Genomic DNA, 25612 nt, shown 5'->3' with positions numbered 1-25612 from the left:
TTATTTACATATAAATCCCTATCAAGGAATTTTTTGAATTGGCCAATGGAGTGAATGTCAACCAGAGAGTCACTTATTTTATTGAATTCACAGATCATATTCGGAAAAAAAACTTTTGTTATAGTGCGACAAAAAGGTTAATTAAAAATTCTATTATTTCTGAGTTGGTATCTAGATTCATTAGGAATATTTAAATAGGGTTGTACAATATCATATAGATAGTCTGGCGATTCTTTGTTTAAGATCTTGTACATCAAAGTCATTCTATGTTTTTTCCTTCTGTCATCTAAGGATACCCATCCTAGCTCTGAATACAGTTTTTCATTGGAGGTACCTCTGCGTAACCCAGTAATTATCCTAGCTGCCTTAAGATTTATTGATTCCAAGAGGTTTTTAGCATATTCTGGACAGTTATCCCAAACAGTATCAGCATATTCAAGAATTGGTCTAATATGGGATATATAAAGTACTGTAAGAGATTTTCTGTCAATTTTATTCTTCAATAGCCTTAAAATATTCATTTTTTGGTTTGCCTTCTTGTATATGTAATCAATATGTGTATTCCATTTGCCATCACTAATTAAAAAAGAGACCAAGGTGTTTATGAAAAGTTGACAATGAAACAAGCTCATTATTGAAAAAAATATCGGGATGATCTGGTTCAGACCTTCTAGAAAATACTATAGATTCTGATTTAGCTGCATTGAATTTAATATTCCATTGTCTAGACCAATTATTGATATTATTAAGATCATCACTCAGTATTTCTGCTTCTTCTATAGGGTTAGTATTAACTATTCTAAAAAGTGATGTGTCATCGGCAAATAATTTTATGCAGCTAGTTACACAGCTAGTGATATCATTTATGTATAAAAGAAAAAGGAAAGGCCCTAGGACTGATCCTTGAGGAACTCCTGCATGAACATGTTTAAAAGTAGAGGCAAAAACATCAACTACAACCATTTGTTTCCTGTCCGAAAGATAGTTTTTAAACCAATTGATAACATTACCTTTTATACCATATGATTCAAGTTTATACAACAGACCCTCATGCCAGACCCTATCAAACGCCTTACTTATATCACAAAAAAATAAATCTTAATTCTTTGTTAGTATCTAAATTACGTATTATTGTGTGATATATGAAAAGCAGTTGATTAACAGTCGAATCTTTTGGTATAAAACCAGATTGGTGTTTTGATATGATTTCCGATTCATAAAGATGATTAAAAAGATATTTAAAAATGATTTTTTCTAAAATTTTACTGAAACATGAAGTTACAGAGATAGGTCTGTAATTAGAAACATTTTAGCTCATAGCCAATTCGCAAGCCTGAGTCTTTCTCCAAATGCACTGTGTGAGATAGCAAGTTTTCACAATCGTTAACGGGAACACTTCCACAGCCGATATTTCAAAGTCCACCATAACTGCAGGGGTGAAATATGTCATGCAGGTAATGTGATCACTTTTTTTATCAGATTCAGGCTAAGTGAGAATGAAACATTGCCTGATTTTTTCTTCGTGACAACAGGAGAAAAAATATACTGCATTGGAATATTTTTCATACAAAATTTTACTTATTACAATTATTTTATCACAGTATTAGCAACTCATTAAAGGATTTGTGAAATTAGCCTAAGCAATTTTCATTTCACCTACTCACTTGAAACGAACGAAAGCGTCTGTTTAACGATCAGTTAGGAGTTTTTGGCGATACTTCGTGAAAACAGTACTTAAACAAGTATTCCATTAGAAAGCTATATCATCTCAATCCTGATAAAGGATATGTTTATTTCACAATGTCTTCTTTGCTCACGTCACAATGCATATAAAGTTTTGAAATTTTGAAAAAGACTAAATGAGAGAGAGCAGCAAAAGTTGTTAATATCTAATAATTCACATGAACTGTTATTTATATCAACACCGGATAGTTTTCTATATATAATAGCGGCCTGTTGATAGTGATCAATGAATTACGTAGCCATGTGCAATAAACATATTGCGTTGTCAGATTAGCATTGTATCAGGACGAATGTGTGTCTGTACTACCATGTTACCTATATAACTTTCCTCACTGCGATTTAAACACAACATAATTTATATACACCCGCTTACATAGTCAGTTGGAGTAAAATCTCAGAGGAGACCGATGCGCTTAAACAATTGAGCTATGTAGTCTGGGAATTCGCATGGCGAAATAAATATTCTTAACCTTTTTGCAACATGTAGGGACTTTACTTCAGATCTACAAATGCCAATTTATTGTTTTATTTATTTATTTTTTAATATTATTATTTTTGTGCTATCAATAGCAATTTCTTTCGCTATTTCGTTGGCAAAGTTACGTCCCCTGATCAACACGTAGGTGATTTGCATTTGAAGGTGGAACTTCTCTCAGTCTGCTTGAAAGTTGAAAGATCATGTGACAAAATATGAAACGAATGTAGTATATAAATGGTCGTGTATTTTTTTCTCCCCATCATCATTGGAAGCACTCGTCATATATTTCTTAACTGCTGCCGGAACGTGGATATAGGCAACAGCTTGGTACACAATAAACAAATGTTTGAAGGTGAATTGGAGGCTAGTCTGGTGTAACATTAAACGTGAAATGTGAGACAATACAAACATCTGTAGACGGAGCTGTATCTTCTTCTTAAGCGGTATGTGTCACCAGACGACAATACCCGACACCAGGTAGATAAGGGATATATTTCAGTAACAATATAATTCTATCCACATACCAATTTAAACTTAACTGAGTGTACTTTATAGCATCTCGTGGGACAGCCCGTAAGATCCGATTAAAATCCATAAGGTCCAAAGGGCCTGAAATATATCATATTTAGTGCTGCACATCATTGGTATACTGTACGGTATGGGTGATTATTTCGTCAAAAATACAAAATACAAACAAAATCAACAACAAAACAAGATACAAAACAATAAATAAGTTAAAATTAAATAAATTAATTAGATAAGTAGGAACTACTACAAATTATTATCTCAAACATTTATCAAAATGTCTGCGTGCACAGCACAGGCCGTAAAGCGTTAGACTGACTTTAGTGGCATTATCATGGGTCACACATTCAATCTCGGCTACAGACTGCCTCATGTTATTGTTTTGATTTTTCGTTTTTTTCTTTTCTTTTTTTGTCATGACACTATTTAATTGAACTAATTCTAGAAAGAAGTGTCGTTTAATTTAATGATTCATATTCCGATGCTTACACCGATTACGGGACAAAAGTTGGCTCATAAACTCAGGTGATAAATATTGAAGCAGAAGAGCTGCATGATAATACAACTGTAACAGAGTCCTGGTTGGTAGTGTTGAAAGTGTCTCTCAGTACTAAGCAGGAATTCGGCCATAGTGTTAATCGTTGGTTGGGTGTTCAGTGGTAACGTATTTGTCTTTTATTTAGCCGTCCGAGGTTCGATTCTCGGAATGGACGTGAAAGGTAAGATGTTACCTGCCCGGCAACTTGAGTTTTCCTCGGATCGATACAAATTCGATAATCTAAATGCTCACCATTCTTATTGACGAATGCCACACTTCAGCGACACATGTTTCTATCAAATCACGAAGAAATGCTTGAAGAATGTTCTTCCATTTGCCTGACAATGTACTGATACGTCCAACGTCGCAGGCGGGTTTGACTATTGACGAGTGAGATAAAGAAGGTGATGTTGCAGGCCAAAGTAACACGATGGTGTTTTGCTGCTATAGACATACTCTAACAACACGTACAGTAAGCGGTTGTGCGTTGTTTGTCTGGAAAAAATGTTACGATGACTATTACCGATAAAAGCATGATGACGTAAGATCCCGTCACGGTAGCGTACATTGGTCATGTTGCTTTCCATTATAATCATTCCATGCATGGTAACACAATCTCAGACCGTAATGCTCCCTCTTTCGAGCAGACAACGCTGTATTACAATATCGCCACTGTACCGTTCTCCGGGTCTATATTATATAGCCGAACACAAAGGTAATATCTTTGTATAGCACTTCCGAACAGTCCCTGTTGGTGAAGAGCAAATAACTCTCGCATTATGCCAAGACATTGAAAGCAAAACTGGGCAAGTATCGGGATGTTATGGTCGGATGTTAGACTTTCTGGCACTGATCCGTCAAATTCTGGAATGCTTCTAGCGATTAAAGAGATTTCATTCAACCAATGATGCAAATGTGACGCCCTTATTTTTGCTGCCGTGACGTGACACGGGGACATCCTGTTCAATGCCCTATTTTTCTTCTTAAAACACCCACACAAAGCATAATCGTATTAATGAACACCCCAAACTGTCTCGCCACTTTTGCTATGATACTCCACTTCTATCACATCAAAACCTCACTTTTCTTCTCAAATAGAAATCTGTCAGTGTGAACGAACGACGTCTACCTTGTAAATAGAATAACGATATTTCACAGGTATGTTTTTCATAAAATATGTTGACATAGTTCTCCGAGTTTGGTGATACCTTTCTCTAATATTCATTTATTTGTTTATTTGAAAATTGTCGTAAAAACATTTCAATATAACAGTATCAGAGTAAAATGCGCAGAAACCATTTTATGACGGAATAACGGCTACTGACAACACCATATACCCAGGCCATTTAATCATATAATAATAATGATTTGACGATATAATGTATTATGAAATTCACATGCACAACTACCTAATTCTGCTCGGATCTAGAATTTTTACTAACCAGCACGACTGTCCTCGAACTTTTTGAGAGTGAGACGGAGACAGAATTAAGCAGATATCTACAGCACTGTGCTTGTGTATTTCCATCACATCACTAGACCTATCTATATAATTTTTTTTACATATCAAATAAATGGTTATAATATATGCACACACTTAAAATATCTATTAGCGATTAAAAAGTGCTAAAGTACTCAAAACGTCACTAGAGCGAGAAGTACCAACATATCTTTTCACAACATAAATAAATAAATATATATCAAAACTATACACTATCGCATATGACGTCATGGACTCCAAGACACAACAGCAAGTTCTCTCAAGTAAATTTAGTAATACTGGTTACATTCTGATTCATAAATAAATCGATTTATCATTTACGGTAAATATTCTCAGTTACAATAGTTAATTAGGATTATATTCTAATTCATAAATAAATCGATTTATCACTTACGGTAAATATTCTCAGTGACATAAATTAATTAGGATTATATTCTATTTCATAGATAAATCGATTTATCACTTACGGTAAATATTCTCAGTTATAATAGTTAATTAGGATTATATTCTATTTCATAAATAAATCGATTTATCACTTAAATACTCTCAAGTTCAATACCTAATTTGGATTATGTTCAGATTAATTAATAAATATCATCAAAATGTGTTAAATATTCCATTAGCTTATGAAAAACAAGGGCAGCCTTACCTCTATCAAAGAAGTTGGAATTCTTTGTCTGATAACACCTGCTGTATCGTTTATAAATATCACATTACGTATTACCAACAGTACACAAATTTAGGTCAGTGAAACGGGTAAATGAAATCAGACCGAACGTGAGGTGAATTTTATTCTTTTAAATTACTGTGTCCAGGGTAGATTTTAATGTTTTGGATAGTTAATTTTAGAAACAATGAAACAAGTTTAAATAAAACAAGATACACCACGGACAGTCATCTCAATATCTAATTTTCTTTAAAAAAATCTTGTGTAATATAACATATATGTCCTGCAATATTATATTGTTTATTTTTTATACTAAAGTATGTAACTGAAGAAAATGACTTTACTTGTCTCTCTGTTTGATTTTTTAAAACTACCAGTAGTTGGTCTAGCTGTTGTTAAATATATTTGCCCACCAGAAACGGTTTTAATTTCTTGGGCTAGCAAATATTTTGGCGGAAATTGTGATATTGGGAATGTTAAATGAAGAGACAATAGTGTAAAATAACATTCAAGGACTATATAGCTAATTAGGTATTCATCTGTTTTTTATTGTTTTTCCTTAATTTACATTGCTGTAACTGATTCGTTATCATGTTCCCACTGCACATTTTTATGTAGCTGCCATTGCTTCTGAAAATGATGGACAACGATGATAAGCTCAGAAAAGAAGGTCTACTATCACCTTTAACTTTTTGCTTTGAGTATCAGAAGAAGTTATAGTTAACGAGAATGTTCATTCTTTCTTGTTGTGAACGGCCACGTCAGTGACAACGGTAGTGCCACCTGAACATCTACAGGACTAAAGAGCTCATTCGGTCGTGTTTGCCAAGAACGTAACCTCAGGTGAGAATCCAAGATGTGTGGTTTGACACTTCTTACACGCGGCGGTTGTATTTCTCAGGAAGCTGACAAACGGACAAGTCCATGTTGTTGTGGTTATGTCATTAGACAAGAAACTATACCCTAAGAGCCCTGGATAGTCAATCATGGCAATAATCGTCCCTGAAACGTATTGCTATACATCAAATCGAAACGACGGGAGGTAACTTTGGGCGATCGGAATGTGGATAATATGCGAGTGACCTCCCGTATGTTGTTCAGAGAGATAACAACCAGTTAATACAATAAAACCCCGCTTTAACATGTCTATGGATGTTAAATTGGGTAACAAATTCTACAAACAAACAAAAAAGCAATGCCGTCCTCCATCGTTGTTTAATGCGAGCATTCAACCCAAGCACAAATGACTGTAACAAGTTACCATTGAAGGATATTTGATTAAAGATCACAAATATGATACAAATTCTGATAATTGTTTTAGAAACATATGCCTTAAAGTATTGTCATATTAACCTTAAACAAAAATACCCCTAGCAGTTACAGAAAAACAAAAGATAACAGACTTTATTATAACGAAGATATCAAATGTACAGAATATTACTATCAAAGTGTATTCTCAGTGTGTGGACATTATATACATATAACATTTCGTCAGCTATACATGTATTTGCTTATAAGATTGCATTAATTTCTGAAGTTTAAAATGTATATTCAGTAATACCAGAAACCAGATTCATATACAGACTGGTGTAACTGGGTGGCAAAATACAAGGATTATGAATATGATATACACAGGTTGACGATATATATATATATATATCACAAAGAATCGTTCATATCTAAAGTTGGGGAATTAATTCAAAGTCCAGAAAAAACCGAATAATTAACAAAACTACATTTCCAAAGGGTCTACATCATGTGAAACTCAAACCTTCTATCGACGTGCCTTAAGGGCCTTCCACATAAGAGTTTTCTCCCTTTGTGCCCTCTTCAATACCGATCGATTCTCCATGGCTCTTCGTGACAGGTAGGCGAGGGTGTCCTCAACAGATCCATATGGTATGGACTTGTACACTGGCAACTTCAATTCACCTGTGAATTTAAAGAGAGGGAAGGACTTGTTGTAGATGAAGTGTAGCAGATGGGTCAGTACTAAATCTGACAACGACGATATTCTTGGTAATGATGATGATGATGATGATGATGATGATGATGATGATGCCTTTTAATCTGATGGCGGCGATTGCAACGACGACAATGATTTTGACGATGATGATACTGACTTACTTAAAGTGTTTGTCACGTGGTCACTCATACCATACGACTGTCCAAAGAATATAGATCCACACCTCGGGTCTATTTCCAACTCCACAATTCTGCGAAAAACAAGTATAATTTAATATAACATGCCGCGATTTGCTTTGTACACAAACTGGTGCCCATTCATACACTGGCTCAAATTTTTAGACCTATAAATCCAATATTCTTTAGACAGTTCTGACCAAGTGGTATGATAATGGTTGACGTAAGCTCCGTTTTAGCGTTTTCTTTTCAACACATTATCAAATTCAACATATCTATAGATGTCAACATCCAGTTATAATCTGTTATGTTTTCGAAGAGCATTACCTCGCTCACTATTAGATGGTAGTATACAATCGCTATGAATACATTCGGGATAACAGACAAATAAAACGAGTGTCTTTATACCTACATTCATATATAATTTTCGTTATCGGAAACAAAAATTCCCTTTAAAACTTTATGCTTAACCATATATTGACACTAGTAGCTTCTAATGCGATAACAGCCAAAATAATTTCATATCTTTGCAATACAACTTTATTTTTTATGAAGGCCTCTATCGGAGTCTAAGAACGTTCGATTACCCAGTATATTGATACCCAAATTGACGGGGCGGCCATTTTTTGTTTACCTCAGAGACATCTATCTGTATCCCTGTATCCCTACACAGACCGAATCACTGCTCATAAAATATTTGATACAAAGGCCATATTGAGTGTATACAATCCCTTATAAAAAGAAGTCCATTGAATTTACCTATTGACGGCTTTGGCAACTGTATCCTCGTTGTGACTGGCAATGATAGCAGAACATCTGTCAGGGTTCCGAGCAATACCCTCCAGCATCGTATTCATAGAATTATGGTAAGTGTCCGAAGTGTCCCGATAGGATGCATTCGTAGGGTCCGGATACCCTCTGGTTTGTGCCAGTCGTCTTTCCTTATCTATGTACGCTCCACGAACCAGTTTGGTACCAAATCCAACGTTATGTTCATGGACAAAAGTCATATCTGATTGAAGATATTCCGTCATCCCCTGTCAAGGTACATTACGAGAGGAAATTATAAAATAAATAAGTCCAAGAGATACAATAAAGTTATAGACTGGACAAGCAGAAAGTAAATGGACAAGGCATTGTGTGATGAAATGATTTTGTTTTTCAGTCTGTTGTCTGAATCCGAATATAAATTGAGGTCATTGTCTAAACCATTATTGATTTTTCCGTATGTCTTTTGCTCGTAAGCTAGTTTTGAAAGATGAAATGGCCTTTGTCCGTACCTACGTTTAGAAAATTTTGGTAGGTGTAAGAATAATAATAATGTCTTTTGTCCGTGCGCACCTTTAGGTATTTGTTGTAGGTATAATAATACTCTTATGTCCTTTCTCTGTATGCACCTTTAGGTACCTTTTGTAAGTTTCACACTCTAATGTCTTCTGTCCGTACCCATCTTTGGATAGTTTCGGTAAGTATAATACTGTCTTTTGTCCGTACCCATCTTTGGGAAGTTTCGGTAAGTATAATACTGTCTTTTGTCCGTACCTACTTTTAAGTATTGTTTGTAGGTGTAAAACCCCGTCTTTTGTCCGTACCCACTTTTAGGTAGTGTTGGTAGGTGTAATTCTCTGTCTTTTGTTCGTACCCACGTTTAGGTAGTGTTGGTAGGTGTAATTCTCTGTCTTTTGTCCGTACCCACCTTTAGGTAGTTTTGGTAGGTGTAATATACCAGCGTCTTCCGTCCGTTACACACTAACATCATGGCCAAAGTGAGGAGATTTAAGGCTGGATTGAGATATGTGTATTCAGCGTCCACCATAACTATGACTTCATTTTTCACTGCAGCCTTAAACAAAGCATAATATTTCACAGAAGAAAATTATCCATTTCCTACAGAAAATTTGTTATTTTTTCAGTGTAAATACATTTGGATAAGTCATCATCTACTAGTTTGTCAACTGAATGAGATATTCTTAAGTTGGCGCCTTACTTTTTATTTCCAACAAAAAAATTAGCAAAAAGTTAATGTCAGATTACATGTATATCGACGACGAAAATCTATAAAAAATCAAATCGGTTTGAAATATGAAATGATACACCAGTGTCCTTTGTCCGTACCCACCTTGATATATTTGTGGTAGGTGTAATACCCTAATGTCTTGTGTCCGTACCTATCTCCAGTGGTTTTATTACTTGCACTACTCTAATGTCTTTCGTCCGTACTCACCTCTGGATAGATCTTGTAAGTGTGATACTCTTATGTCTTTTGTCCGTACTCACCTTTATGTAGTTCTTGTAAGTGTGATACTCTAATGTCTTTTGTCCGTACTCACCTTTATGTAGTTCTTGTAAGTGTGATACTCTAATGTCTTTTGTCTGTACCCACCTTGTGCAAGGTGGCTGTAATGTATCTACATGTATATTTTCACATCCCACAAACCCCTTTGTGATCGAATCTCAACTACGAACACTTTGAAACTGACCTCACATAATTTTCCGATTCTCGACAATCCCCTGTTCAGGTCAGCTATTTCATCCTCTGACAAGAAGTCAAATTTGATCTAAAAGGCAAATTATAAGTAATAAAAACCACAAGCCAATTTGGCTTAGCTTTGTTGAGAAATTGTCATGATTTATTTATAATTCATTTTTTTATTTATTTTGTTGTTATTGTTGAAATGTTGACTTGTACTACTCTTATCAATCCGACGCTCTTTGCATAGCAAATGAGTTGCCATTTATGCTTATTTTGAAAGAAGGATTGTATGACGAGTTAAAAAGTTTCATTTGTTTCTTTAATGGCACCTCGTTTCCATTTTGAATGGCATTGGCTACACTCATCACCACGTGACCAGATCGAGAGGGGTGTGGCACATGCTGAGAAATTTTCTCCTGTAGACACAAGTATACGGACATGAGTTACAGAAATAGGAGAAAACAGTATTTCGTGGAAAGGAATATTCTGTATTCATTGAAAGTAAAAGAAATAATAAAAAAGAACTAAATAAAAAAAACATGGGTAATCTGCACAAAAATACTGTAAGCACATTTATATTTGATCGACAAAATTTTAGTATGATATCAAATATAAACAATAAGCACAATAATGAATTCGCAAATTCGCAATGATTGTTTTATTAACGACACAGAGAAACTGCAATTAGCCTAATCATATCATAGCGCAATATCTTTAGCTCGAACAGTGCTAAAATAAGATAACCACTAAACTGAAGAAAGTAGCATTATATATATATTCCCTTTTTTATCACATGAATTATGAATGGGTGACTAACCAGTCTACTATCTGATCAGATTAATTAGATATTGGTTATAGAACACTCTTTTCATTGGTTCCTGTAATCGTGAACTCCTTACACAAAGTTTAGCTGGAAACATGGCCGTTAGTTTTGTCTGCATCATGGGATGAGGATCTTTAAGACCGGAAACAACATCCAGACATTGTAATGTCGTGGCCAAATTCCGGTCGTACTTTTGATCAGCTTCTCTTTATAAAAATAGACATAAACCGTAGGCTACAACTAATACACGACACAAACCAGAAAGGAACAGGCACAAATGAAGACAATATATACAAGCTGAAGTAATATCACATTCAACACACTTTCATTAATTATTTTTACAACCGCATTACGTACACATATCTATAGAATCTGAATGGAATACATAGTTTCACTACCGCAAGCAATACACACCTGATTTGCATGTCATTTTACTTAACTTACATGGCCCAAAATAAGAAAAGCGAAATTTTAAAAATTATCCAGTGCTTTGAGAAATTAGTACCAATTCTCCCAACCAATCAAAAGCAACGTTACAGACAATGGCTTTGTTTTATTGGAAAACTGCCAAAAAATAGCTTGTCTGAAACAGGAATGAATCATCAATATTCAGCCTCACTCATCCTCTCTACGACTGAAGTCACTAAATCCTAACCTATTGTCGTCTGTTGTATCTTCCTCCATTGCGACGGCTACCAAGGGTCCAACTCCCATCTTTCTCATCTTGACCACGGTCTGAAGCAGAGATTCTGGAGTATCTCCTCCCACAAACTGCCCATATACTGTCGGTTTAGCCAAGCTATCAAACAACCTGTTACCAAGTACCTTCCGGCCAGTGTTCATCAACTGTAATACAGATACATAAATATAGAATTTTAATTGATTTTCATTTCATATAAGATTTTATGGCATACGAGTCATCGTCCATACGAGCCTTGTCGAGCAAAAATGAAAAACTTTCAGGCGAGTTTTATAAAATCTCATATAAAATAAAAACAAATTTAATATTCTCTTTATCACCTGGTGAAGACAATTTACATTTTACTGGTTTTAATGTCATTGTTATGAGGACAAAATCAAACTGAGACAATTGCCATATTTTGACATCAGAATCGATTTTCGAATGGCGCTTGTAGATATATCACATAAGAGACATAAATGCAGCAATATTACATGGGTGAGTTCACTGGATAACAATCGTATCATTTGATAAATTTCTCTTGATAGTATCAGACGTTATAGCTCATTGAGAAAATGTCGTTATCTTAATTAATATGTTCGAAATTGTCCTTTCTGTAACCCTCGGATTTTCAGGCTCTCTCTTTAGTTGATCTTTATGACAATTTGAAATGATTTCCAATTGAAATGGAGCAACTTCGCCCCAAAAAATGTCATTATCCTACATAAATTATAGTACTCTTTACCTTATCTTAAGGGAAATGCGAGGTACAAATTAGTAAAGCACCTTACGATCCCTCCATTATGAATTAATTGATTCTACCATATCTGTTATGAGAAGATTTTAGGCATCACTCCTCACTCCCCTGGGAATCAGTCAGGGTCCATATATGCATAACGTCAAGATACTATAACATGTTTCTCAAGTTTGTAAAAGTTTATTATTATTTCAAATGTAAATTAAATAATTGATTCACAAATGGATCATTTTCTATATAAACTAATGAGCTATGATAAGCTTACCTTCATCCACCCTAGAGCAGGGTTCGAAGAGATTTTTGAAAACTGAAAAAGACGCTGTGTCTAATTTCAAGGTCAATGTTAATTCGAATAGTAGAAGAAAAAAGAGATAAATTCGTAGGTTGTGAGTTTTCTGACTCTACATGAAGAAATAAAGAGGATAGATAAGTAGGTGTGAGTTTAATTACTCATTTTGAAGAACAAATGTAGTTTTCTTCTAAAGCGTCACTTTGTTAGCGGTTCGAAACCACTTTCGAAATAAAGTGATTCTCGACCGGATCCTCTCTGAGGTTTTCCAGTTTGTGTATCGCTGCGAGAGAATCCATACTAAACTTCACAACATTATTCTATTAATTGACGTATGTATGCTTAATAAATTTTGACTAATATTTCTCTATTTAAAAACAACAACATATGTTTATGTGTTGATGGGGGACACTTACCTGTTTCAATGCATTATCACATATACAATGTATTTTCTATATGTCTACTCCACTTACAATTTTCGTCTAAAGCTACTCTTGAATGCCTATGGTGACATATAAAATCAATATTAATATGATTTAATTTGATATCTATAACATGACTATTTTCAGTCTTTGAAATAAGATAAGCTTCAAGGGTTTAGTTTTAATAAAAAAAAATAAGTCCATTCAATTCCTGAAGAGTATTTGTTTCTACCATATCTGGATTTTGGTAAAAGAATTTTGAAATTCGAGCCAATCTGATCTCTTTTGATCCTATCTCTCAGAGTCTTTGGAGCCAATATCCAAATAATTGACCAGTTTGGCCCAAAACAAGTTCCCTGCCAAAAAAACCGCAGTGTCTGAGATCACGTCGAAAATATAAACTGTTGACACGAAGCACGACAGCGGACGAAAGGCGATAAAAATAGGTCACTAGAGACCTTCATCTCCGATTATCTATGTTACAATATCTACTGATGCCTTACCATTAGGCTGTTGTCCACTAGTCTGTTATTTGTACACATCTTAATGATGGCGATGGACCGGGCAAGTTCCCAACGTGACTTTGATCGGAAAGCTGCCTGATAATCATCAAATCCAAGGTCTTCAGGCAAACCGTTTATATATCCTGTCCGGGGTTTTTTATCTTCTCTGGAAAAATCAACTTGGTGTTGAGCAGTCGTGTGGAATGCATAAGTCAGTCTTACATATCCCGAGTAATTAGAAAAGATCGCTAAAACTTTTGATGAACGGCTATGGACGGCAAGCGCCATACTGTACCATACAGTGGCGAAGAAGCTGTGGTCTAAATTTCAGTTTTGTTATTCAAATGTATATAATTGAGGTCGCGTGTCGGCCTTGGTCTCCGTTTACAAGATATACGCTCCCGGTAAATATCACTTATGTCTGTATCTAGGATGGCAATTTTTTTCTTTAAATGATCCATCGTTAAAGCTGATGCGAACAAACCACTGTTATGAGGATTACGTTGAAAAACTAATCATATGTTGTCTGGTATTTCATGGCAATGAAAATGTTAAAACAGTGTTATGTGAGAAATGACACAAACTTTTAGTAATTTATTTATTTATTTTTTGTTTTGTTATTATTATCATTATTATCGATTGCCGGTTGTTGAGAAACTTGATCTTTGTTTTTCCTCGAGACTGCTCATGTTTATAGTTGCTTAAAATTCATTTATATATAAACAGTTTCTCCTTCATCTACGCTTCGTGGTTTTAAAACGATATTAGCATTTATAACAATATAACAAGGATAAATACAGGCTGTTACATTGGTTTTCATTAATAACAGATGGCATTGGAAAAATTTTACTAAATTTAAATTTGAAAGTATTTGAAAGGAAATTATTATATTCAATCGACGAAAAAAAAAATTCCAATATTGTTATTTAAACATTTAATGATAAATAGTGCATTTATTTTCAATATAAATGCAATCTGGTAGAATGGCGTTCGTTTTAGGAGGGCGGCATTTTAGCATTTGAATAATTTAGTTGGTATTCATTGCGTTATGAATGCCAACTAATACAGATTATTTGTACGTTCTGTATTGGTTACTCATATGTAATGTGTACATCGAACACGTTATGCATACCCCCAAAATTGAGAAAGTAGATAGTAGATCAATGAAGTTCGAGGTTCTGAGAAATTTCACTTAGGTCGACAGAATTTGTAAACGTCGTTGATTCAATGAATTCAGTTGGTTGAATGTGCATTTATTTAGTTGGCATCCATAACGCTTAAGAATACCAACTTATTGAAGTTTAATTCATTTGAATTTTTTTATAATGCTTTTCAATCTGACCTTTTTTCTAAAAAAAATTCTTTTATTATTCCTACAGCGTTAGCACTTAACACAACTGATTTTGATAAAGTTACACTATAGCAATGTAATACGATAGCGAATATGACAATTTAGCAGTGATCTCAGTTTAATTCGAATAGTCCATTTATAGAAAATACGTGTTCAGTGTCTGAAGATGTAAAATCGCCTATTTCAATAAAAAAGGAAGTCATGCATTATTAATGTAAAGCTACCAAAAAAAAAATGGAGCAAAAACAAAGATGTAATATTAGGTTACAGGTTTTCATGTGTCAAAGTCATCATTATCCAAAATTGCATAAACAATAAGTTTATAAAAATAGAACCAATGAATATCTGGAATAAATTACTACTACTACTACTACTATCACTACTACTACTACTACTACTACTACTACTACTACTACTACTACTACTACTATCACTACTACCACTACTACTTCTCCTACTTCTGCTACTACTACTACTACTACTACTACTACTACTACTATACTACTACTTACACTACTACTACTACTACTACTACTACTACTACTACTACTACTACTACTACTACTATCACTACTACCACTACTACTTCTCCTACTTCTGCTACTACTACTACTACTACTACTACTACTACTACTACTACTACTACTACTACTACTGCTACTACTACTACTACTACTACTACTACTACTAGTACTAGTACTAGTACTACTATTACTACTACTTCTACTACTAACTACTACTACACCACTAATACTACTACTATTACTACTACTACACTACTACTACTACTACTACTACTACTACTACTACACTACTATTATAACTACTATAACTGTTTTGTGTCTTATTTCGGAATAATCAATTGATCACGATATATTATTCAACCTTAAAATTATCGTAAAAATAAAGCACCCGGATAAAAGAAAACTTAGCAGAAACTGTTTCTATATAAATTAATGTTAAGCAACTATAAACATGAGTAGTCTTGAGGAAAAACAAAGATCAAGTTTCTTGATAACCGCCACTGACACTTATCTGTCGCTCATATAGGTGTATATATATATTTATATCTACAACATCAACAGATGTGGTAACCGAATATCGGGGAGACGAAACTGACAGAAAGAAGCATCTTAAATATCTGCTGGCTGACAGCTGACCTGAGAAACAGAGATAGAATACTTCATATTCATCACATAACTAAATGTATTTACGTACCGACAATGTTTGTAATAATCGGTGTATGAAAAAAAACGTTCCTCTCCTCGTTCGTCACGTTAACCTAGGGTGGGCAACCCAATGCCTTTACTCAGGGATTACCTTACGACGAGGCCTTATTATTTGTGAAAATGCATACAAAATACACAATGACTTAAAGCCGGTGTTTTGGTAACGAAAGATGAATATGGCGAGGCATTTCTTGCTGTTCTATCCAGACCAAATATATGGCTTATATATTTCAGTAAACAATCCTATAAGGATTTCAATTTATTTCCTGTACCTGCATAGTATTTTATTTTATTCTATCTATATCTTGGTAAATATATAAAGTAAGATATGTAGTTACCATAATGCAAATATATTTCGACGTAGATAGAGAACATAAATAATTGCACTGTGATAAACTAATATTTACATGAATAAAGGGGTGATGCACACCGTTAGAACATATGTGAGGTGAATTGAACAGCTATATTGTACCAAAAGCAGTGGGTGGCGAAACTACGATGTCATTGACAACGCGGACGACAACAAAATAGTACAAGATGAGCAAATAATATGATTTATGTTTTTATTTACCTTTTGGGAAAAAAACATACATCATGTTACATGTATAGTATAAAAAAGATATCATACTTGTCTCTTCATTCTTTTCATTGACACTACATTTTAATAGAAATGTGGGGTCGGAATCTTCCGCTTAAGACTATGAAACGCATAAGTAACTGTTTAATGTTTTCTTCAAAATTTCTGATTTGTTTTTAGTTTGTTTATTTTTGCTTGTTTTCTCTCATCAGTGTCATATTACATGGAATATTTCGTCTGTATTATCCAAATGTTCGAATACCGACATCATTATTCACAGGTTCTAAACGAAGAAAAGAAAACAGATGTGCACAAAACGAATGTGTAAGCCATAGCCAAGCGATTTGTATTAGCTGCTGGAGATATGAATACGACACGAAACCAGTTGCGTTCTTCCAACCAATTGCAGTCGCTCTACTTCACACTTCACAAAAAAGGAAACAATTTCAATGTATGATAGGCTTATTTTAGACTCTCCTAACATTTTAGACCCTTAGACTCGCTGACTACATTACATCTGCAGAATAATACAACAGCTGTATGATTCAGTGTAATTCATTAAACGAGTTGTCATGGTGTATGATTGGAGGTATTATTAAACGATGTTATTCGCTTGTGTGTCTTTAATGTAATTATTTAATTCATGAACATGAATATTCATGAACTTATTACAGCTGATATACATATGTATATATTCTTGTGAAACAACCTACTCATTGTACAACGACAAAATTAACGTTGCTGTTCAAATAGTCTAACTTATCGTTGAAATGATGAAACTGATGACAGGTATCAAACAAGCAATCAATATCCCCACATCTATCCAATCTTTTATCCGATATATCTATTCAGTCAATCAAAGAAAATTATTATAGCTATTTAAATCAGACTTTGAAATCTGATTAATTTTACCCAACAATGGGTCTCCATGTATGAAATTACATGCCACGAATATTTGGAAATGTACCGGGAAAAATTCAATCGTTAATCGAAATAGACCGACCGTGTTGAAATTTCTTTGTCAGATGTGTATACTGTAAATAAAATCCATAGGTATATTTATATATATATATATATATATATTCGTTTGTTTCTGTATATACCTGATTATTTATAGATGACCGCATTGAAGCATTGTCTATGAATTATTAAGAATTCTATATCGTCATTGTTAACGTAGGTATTGAATTTACGGACACCATATTTGTGACTTTTAATAGAAACATGAACATTTATTGCCGGACTTTCGAATCTTCACACATCACTTGTCACCAAGCAAAACGACATGACGATCACCCACATCACTTGTCACCAAGCAATACGACATGACGATCACCCACATCACTTGTCACCAAGCAATACGACATGACGATCACCCACATCACTTGTCACCAAGCAATACGACATGACGATCACTCACATCACTTGTCACAAAGCAATACGACATGACGATCACCCACATCACTTGTCACAAAACAATACACATGACGATCACCCGGAAGTACACTTTATCGTCTCTGTAACTTTATTCGTATTCCGTTTGTAGACCGCAGAACGAGATCAAGATCTATTTCCGGTTGGTGGTCGGGGTCTGGCAATACTTTAAATCTGAAACAAAACCACATTCAATGTAAAACACAGGAAAGTTTATACAATACAGTTTGGTATGTTGATAAGATATGAAGTTACTATACGGATTAGATTTGCTGAGATAATGAAATACCGGGGATAATTTGAATTATACTCATTAATATTTACCTTTGAAGTAATTTTGCAAGGGCAACCTTTTGTTCATCAAGTGCGAAATGTTGACCAACACAGTTTCTGTAAATAAACATCAAAGAAATACACACCATTTTAAACATAAATTTCATATTCAATTAACGCCTTTATGAATTTTACTTATTCTCCTGACAACCGACAGTGTACTTATTCCTCTGACGCCCGTGGTTCGACTGATTTCTCAAATGGAAATCGGAATTAACATTCATGGGCATCAGTATATAGCTTGGTACGCTGGTAGCATCCAAAATTATCAGCTTCATTTTCATGTTGATGTGAATGATTGTTCAACAGAAATTGATATGGTATCAGCTGTGTTGAAGAGATTGTAATTTCAGAACAGTTCTATTCCTTTAGGCGGGTGTTATTGAACTTCCAAGACACCAGGTTTCCTATTGGCTGGCACGTTGAACTTTGACTGGAACTGCGCTTCATTCACTCACGGAAATTAAGACACACATTTCAAGCTCACAATCATTTTGTGGTAAGAATATTTTAACACGGGTTTATCAATTTATTGCCTGGATGATTACAAATCCCCAAATTACTTACATATTTCTGAAATTACTACGTTGTCATTTTGATTTCAAGGATTTCAATACCAGTCATATCATTTTAACATTATGCCCTAACTTATGTACAACAACAACTTTTTTGTATGTTTACTAACTTCTTTTTCTTCCACGTCAGGCGAGAAATCGAACTCCCGAGCCGTCAATCAATTGTTAAAATTATTGCAAAAACAAACTATTGACAACAAGTGGAAAAAACTGCTAACATGATCTGATTGGAAAACAGGTGGTACAGGACAGGTTCAGGTACAGGTGGTATATAACAGGTACATGTGGTACAGAACAGGTACAGGTGGTACAGGACAGGTTCAGGTACAGGTGGTACATGACAGGTTCAGGTACAGGTGGTACAGAACAGGTACAGGTGGTACAGGACAGGTTCAGGTACAGGTGGTACAGAACTGGCACAGGTGGTACAGAACAGGTTTAGGTACAGGTGGTACAGAACTGGCACAGGTGGTACAGAACAGGTTTAGGTACAGGTGGTACAGAACAGGTACAGGTGGTATAAAACAGGTATAGGTGGTACAGAACAGGTACAGTTGGTACAGAAAAGGTACAGGTGATACAGATCAGGTACAGAATAGGTACAGGTGCAGGTGGTACAGAAGAGGTACAGGTGGTACAGGACAGGTTCAGGTACAGGTTTTACAGATCAGGTACAGGTACAGGTGGTACAGGACAGGTTCAGGTAGCACAAAACAGGTACAGAACAGGTACAGTTGGTACAGAACAGGTATAGTTGGTACAGAACAGGTACAGATGGTACAGAACATGTACATGTACAGGTGGTAAAGAACATGTACAGGTGATACAGAACAGGTACAGGTGGTACAGAACAGGTACATGTACAGGTGGTACAGAACAGGTACAGGTGGTACAGAACAGGTACAGGTACAAGTGGTACAAAACAGTTACAGAACAGGTACAGATGGTACAGAACAGGTACAACGAAGGAATACATGTAGTTTCATTATTACGATAGAAACACGTCACACACTTTGTGGTTGTTGTATATGGTATTTGTTCTATCCAGTAATTTTTCAAAGGTTAAAAAAATAATTGCTAAAGTTTGTGTTTTCGGTGACTTAAAAAACAAATAAATGCCATATGTATCAATCACCTGTTGTATAACATTCAACAGAAAATTTTCCGTGATATATTTTATTTATAAACAGAAGTTAGGCGTTATTCCAGTATTAACATCAAATTAACATATTAAAGTTCCTTTTGAATACCGCAAATTTAAATTATCCAGTCAAAGATAGTAAATTACCAAAACACAATCATACCTTGGGCCAGCAGAGAAAGGCACGTAACTGTATGGATCTTTTTCAGCATCGTTTGAAAATCGATCAGGTCTGAACCTCTGAAAGATTGTACAAAAGACACACAAGTGAATAACATCTTTTGATACAACTTTAAAATTGGACTCGGTAGAGTCTAACAATAACGTAAACAGCATCATACAGCTGATTCGTCCTTAAAAGACTCGTCAGTAATGCTAAGAGCCTAAAATTTGAAGATTATGAGGCGACTCAGGTAACACATCCTCAAGTCAATGAAATGCCATGAACAAGAAAACTTATAATACATATTACAACAGAGATTCCTTGTTTTTTGTTGTGTATACGAATAAATCAGATATTTGAAGTCACTTGCTGCAGACATGGCATTGGTTTCTTAAAGACATTTTTCAGTAAGTTGTGGCTCTTATTATTCATAACTGACCAACAAACACCATACCCTTGTAATACAAAATAAATGATGTAAAAACATACTTTCCAATCATTAAAGACCACGGAGCAAGAATTTCCTTGAAGTGGAAATTGCAAGCACTTACGTTCATATTCAGAGAAACTACATGAATGTCAAATATTCCAAATTACAGAACATAGGGAGAAACATCTAATCTGATAAAGTTTAATTCCTGATCAATATGAATTTGCAATCTGACTTAAATCTTTCCGAGAAAAAATGCATTTCACCTAAGTAAGCTTCATTTAGTTTGAAGGCCAACACCGGCTAAAACGTTCTGTTTTTGGAAAACATCACATACCTCGGGATCTCCCCATATATCCTGACGATGGTTGAGTGCATATATCAACACATATATCTCCATATTGGCGGGAACTTTGAGACCGTCAAGGTCTATTTCTTTAGTTGTGATTCTACCAACTGATGGTACTGGGGAAAACATGCGCATGGACTCCTTCAGAAATAAGGTCAGTTGAGAAAACTCTTTGATATCAGACCTATCAAACGGAAAGAACGTTTTCATATTATGATATCATCGTTTTGTTTCTTTTTTCTACTTTTTTTTTTAATTTTCCTAACAAATCTAAGGAAAAGTGTTTTGAAATTTGATTCTATATATTTTTCAGCGGTGACTGTATATATGCGCTCTTACGGCGTAGGTATTGCGCTAAAATTTGATTTCGCTAAATTAAGCAAGTTTACAATATCCTTTTTTGCTCTGTTTTTGTGTGTGTTCTAATTCGTCTTTAAACCACTGATCTTCAGGCGTTTTTTTTTAATTAAAATTAATTAGAGTATTTGTTGCTTCAAAACATCTAGAGCGAAAATCAAATCTGTGACATTGTACCTGCATACACCTACATCACAAATTAATAACAAAACACTTACATATGACAAGAATGGTATAACTGTGGTGTTTTAATAACCAGTCTATCTGATTTTACGGCGGGATGATCTACAAAGTATAACTGATTTACATGAACTGTGTACATACGTCATTGGCTTCAATACCACCATAACATCTTCAACATTTTGGGTTGCGCATAGTCAGTTATGGTAATAGTGGGTACGGTACACTTACCAGTCAACATCTGTCCTGTCACCGAGAACTCGTTTTACTTCCTCGTAGACTTTCTCTTGCTCTTCTGGGTTCTTTGACAACGAGTAAATGGCCCAACTTAGAGACGAAGCTGTTGTATCATGTCCTAGATATGATATCAGAAAAAATACAAATATTTTTACCTCTTCTGTCTAGACTATGTAGATGTATAATATCTTTCTTGACACATTTTTTTCTTAATATGGATCTCATTTGATCACTTTTGTTGCATATGTGGAATGTATGTATGTACGTATTAAGTACATACAAAGTACATTTAACAAGCATAAGTTTATGTTAATCGGTCTTGTTATTTTTCCTAATGTTTGACTAGCTGTGGAGGAAAATAAGCTCTCAGATTAAGTGTTCTGTGACGTGTATATCAAATCTTGTGAGCGTCATTAACATAATTGTCCGGAATGGAAAAAATAACTAGAAATCAATGAGTAGTTGCAGACCCCTATATTTATTTAAATGAAATTATCCTCCTAGTTACGACAAAGATTATGGAAAAGACACAAGCGAATATCATCTTTTAACAGAATTAAGACCTAGATACAGTAGAGACAAGTCATTAATTAAACTACATCATATAGCTATTTCATCCTTCTAGGACTCGTCAGTGATGTTATGTGCTCAATGTTTGAAAATTAGAAAGCGACTGACGAAAATTTGAAATAAGAAAATGTTATTCAAACAGAGAGGTGCACGAGCACCACAATTCGATAAATTAATTTCAGTAATTTTCGTTTGTCTGATAATTTCAAAAGAACGTCGTATGTATATTCTGGGACGTGTCACGATTTGAATAACAAACAAACTAGGCGTGATGGTTACAACACATCCCGAGACTAAAAGTCCAGTAGCAATATCTATCACCTGCTATCCCAAAGATTACTCAAAAGTTTCTTACAATTCAGAATTAGAATGTCATGTACATGTGTATATTCTGAACTTGGTTCTATTTTCAATTTTAGAATATAACATTGCAAGTGTATCACCAACAAAAGAACAGATTTGACAACATCAGACAACAATGAAATATTCTGAAATGTAGAATAAAGAAAACTTACAAATAGCTATATGTTTCAAGCGCAGTCTATCCGTATTTCAATCTACACAATGTTTGTGATCTTCTTTTCATTAAATTTACTATAAATGCACGAGCGTATTGTCAGCAAATAATCAATATATTACAGTACACTTGTACTTACCTTCAAAGAGGAAGGTATCGACCTCGTCCCTGACCTCACGATCGGTCAGTCCAATGCCGTGCTCATCTCGAGCGGTCAACAGAATGTCTAGAAAGTCCCGTCGTCGCTTCGTCAACACTGACATGTCGGCCTCCTACCCACAGCAAAAATAGATAAAATGAATGAAATAAATACCAATTTAACTATTTTAGCAAGCTGTTCTAATGACGAGGTTAAAGCATCATGGCGAGGACATTTTTTACAAACTGAATCACACGTGATACTTTATTTATCTCCAATAATACGATAATATTGTATTGCTTACTTTTCAGTCAGATTGATGTCTAGTTTGACCTTCCAGTTTGCAGTATATCTGGGAAATCTCTCCATACATAGCAACAACAACGGCACATAAATACGGTCTTTTTCGACATGATGCTTTATCATAAAATCACATTATAAAGACGTAACGAAAAATGATTAATCGAACCCATCTATTTAATCATTACGTTGAGATAAATCGAGGATATATGTATTGAACGATAACTCGTGGTAGAGGGGAAATCTGAGCTTTCGTAGTTCTGTTTGACTTATCCCTGTCACTCAAATCAAAAGAAACTATACATAAAACCACATAAAAAGTAGATAAATAATCAATATTCAATCAATCGATGCATGTGTGTACTGTAAATATCAATAACAGAGATACAGTGTACCCACAGAGGAAAACACTGATAACTTTTGTACGGATTATTCTGAAAAGACACCTAATTTTAAAAAAAAACTCTAAATTGATACTTTGTCATTTCTGCAAGACAAACAGTGCGTCCAATGTAACGGATCGATTTAATATTTTATGGCATTTTGTATTTCAGTAAATAGAAGTCGTACGTCGTACGTCGAAGTCGTGTACATACTTCACACTTTTATGATACTTCTTTCCATGTGATGACATATTGAATACTATGTCGGGGTGTAACCAAGGTTCCCTGAGTAAGAAAAATGTGTGTACTGTAAATATCAATAACAGAGATACAGTGTACCCACAGAGGAAAGCACTGATAACTTTTGTACGGATTATTCTATTTTATATCAGTTGTGAATTTACTAAAGTAAATGTGATAGCTATTTGAGAGAAAATTCTACCATTATTATCAAAACATATAAAGTACTGTATAACGTTTTGTTATTTTTACTAATACCATCCCTGAAGTTTCACCTCCCTCCCCTAGACGTTAGCAATTCAGCTATATGGTAATTTTAGACACCATTGTCTTTACAGTGGCCCTGACTGGTATAATGTCTTAATTTCGTATCTCCTCCGTAAAATCCTTTATGCGCTAACTCTAATCCTTTATCACTTGAAAATTTGCAGTGAAGTATTGGGACAAAAATTTAGCGCCCGTCACCGTTCTTTATATTACCACACCAAGGAGCTGGGTTCATTTTTCAGCATGAAAATGAAACATCTCACACCATTCACGTGACTAGGATGTTCTTACAGCAGAAAAAGCTCCAAGTATTGGATTGGCATGCTAAATTCCCTGATCTGATCTGAGCACATTTTGACTACTCTTACAAGACGAGTACGGCGTCGGCCAACTTCGCCCTCAAACTTACAGGAACTGGCTATATGGCGTAAGCCTTGTATGAGAAGTAGAACGCCATCCCGGCTCACATCATTCGACGATGTACAAGCTCTTTGTACTGGTGTTGTATCGCTGTGGTCACACAAGTTACTAACACCATTCTTAGACATAACAACCTTATGTTTAGAATATCACAGGTCCACGGTTCATGAGCAGACATCCTACTGAGTCATTTGACCCCTCATTTACCAAATGTCACAAAAACCTGACATTCAATGTAGCTACCGCATTTTTTTTTATTTGTTAAGTACATTTATGAGACTAGTTCGAAAGACATTGTATTATCACTATATAGTTGACAAAACAATTCTCCAAGGCTTAAGCAAATTATCTCAGTTTTTAGGAAAGTAATTAGTGATAGGTCAACCATAAATGCCGATACATGTGTCAAAATGAAAAAATCCCGATTTTATTATGGGCGCTTATATTGATATGGGAAGTATCACCACAGGTCCAGAGTCAAGAGACCAGTTTGAGCCGTACTCTGAGCAACAGCCATTTTTATTACATTTTTTAGTAAAAACGTCAGTCGTTCCCATGCATTCGAAAACAATTTACACGGAGTCAACCAATCATAAGACAGATAGATTATATTACACGTTTGCGATAAGGAAATTAATGCAATGACTTTATCAAAGCGCAAAACACTGAATTAACGTGACCAGGACTGACATGTATACGTACCTAACCACGAAAGTAGAGTAAAGTAGCCACCCCCTGCCTGTTTATTCTTTGGTTCGCTTGACTTTAAAAGTATCTTGACTGTATCCGGATGACACACGCCCAGTACCGGACGAAGGAAAGACAACCAAAAGCAGGTTATTTTTCTCCCCGTTTCCCGCATCCCTTTCACAGTCAACTC

The 25612-nt window shown here is 34.9% G+C and overlaps 2 protein-coding genes across 2 annotated transcripts; both read right to left on the bottom strand.

The window, feature by feature from the left end:
* Positions 1-7226: 7226 nt before the first annotated feature.
* LOC132550952 (hydroxyproline dehydrogenase-like) lies at positions 7227-13828 on the bottom strand. The gene is made up of 9 exons (XM_060215053.1): positions 13541-13828; positions 11546-11736; positions 10967-11096; positions 10397-10483; positions 10075-10152; positions 9291-9437; positions 8354-8631; positions 7580-7668; positions 7227-7384 (listed from the first exon to the last, which is right to left on the bottom strand). Exons 1-9 carry the CDS (start codon positions 13826-13828, stop codon positions 7227-7229), a joined length of 1446 nt encoding a protein of 481 aa, XP_060071036.1.
* Positions 13829-18205: 4377 nt separating this feature from the next.
* On the bottom strand, positions 18206-24860 carry LOC132550940 (cytochrome P450 4A2-like). The gene is made up of 7 exons (XM_060215042.1): positions 24681-24860; positions 23123-23255; positions 21891-22014; positions 21111-21306; positions 20344-20420; positions 18456-18521; positions 18206-18305 (listed from the first exon to the last, which is right to left on the bottom strand). The coding sequence occupies exons 1-7, from the start codon at positions 24858-24860 to the stop codon at positions 18206-18208; spliced, it is 876 nt and encodes a 291-aa protein (XP_060071025.1).
* Positions 24861-25612: the final 752 nt, after the last annotated feature.

The sequence above is a fragment of the Ylistrum balloti genome, unplaced genomic scaffold (assembly GCF_031769215.1).
Source record: "Ylistrum balloti isolate Yb309-2 unplaced genomic scaffold, AGI_CSIRO_Ybal_v1 Utg370158, whole genome shotgun sequence".
Lineage (NCBI taxonomy): Eukaryota > Metazoa > Mollusca > Bivalvia > Pectinida > Pectinidae > Ylistrum > Ylistrum balloti.
This window is presented reverse-complemented; position numbering and strand designations above follow the sequence as displayed.

What these genes read in the sequence shown, in the direction of transcription:
- LOC132550952 (XM_060215053.1), bottom strand. Translation starts at nt 13,828, where the DNA reads ATGGCGCTTGCCGTCCATAGCCGTTCATCAAAAGTTTTAGCGATCTTT. An exon ending in GAATCGGAAAATTATGTGAG is followed by an intron (nt 9,438 to 10,074) that starts GTCAGTTTCAAA and finishes GCTTTGTTTAAG; the next exon opens with GCTGCAGTGAAAAATGAAGT. An exon ending in CCACGTGACAAACACTTTAA is followed by an intron (nt 7,385 to 7,579) that starts GTAAGTCAGTAT and finishes TTAAATTCACAG; the next exon opens with GTGAATTGAAGTTGCCAGTG.
- LOC132550940 (XM_060215042.1), bottom strand. Translation starts at nt 24,860, where the DNA reads ATGTCTAAGAATGGTGTTAGTAACTTGTGTGACCACAGCGATACAACA. An exon ending in GACAGGACAGATGTTGACTG is followed by an intron (nt 21,307 to 21,890) that starts GTAAGTGTACCG and finishes TCCGTTTGATAG; the next exon opens with GTCTGATATCAAAGAGTTTT. An exon ending in CCTTTCTCTGCTGGCCCAAG is followed by an intron (nt 18,522 to 20,343) that starts GTATGATTGTGT and finishes GTTTATTTACAG; the next exon opens with AAACTGTGTTGGTCAACATT.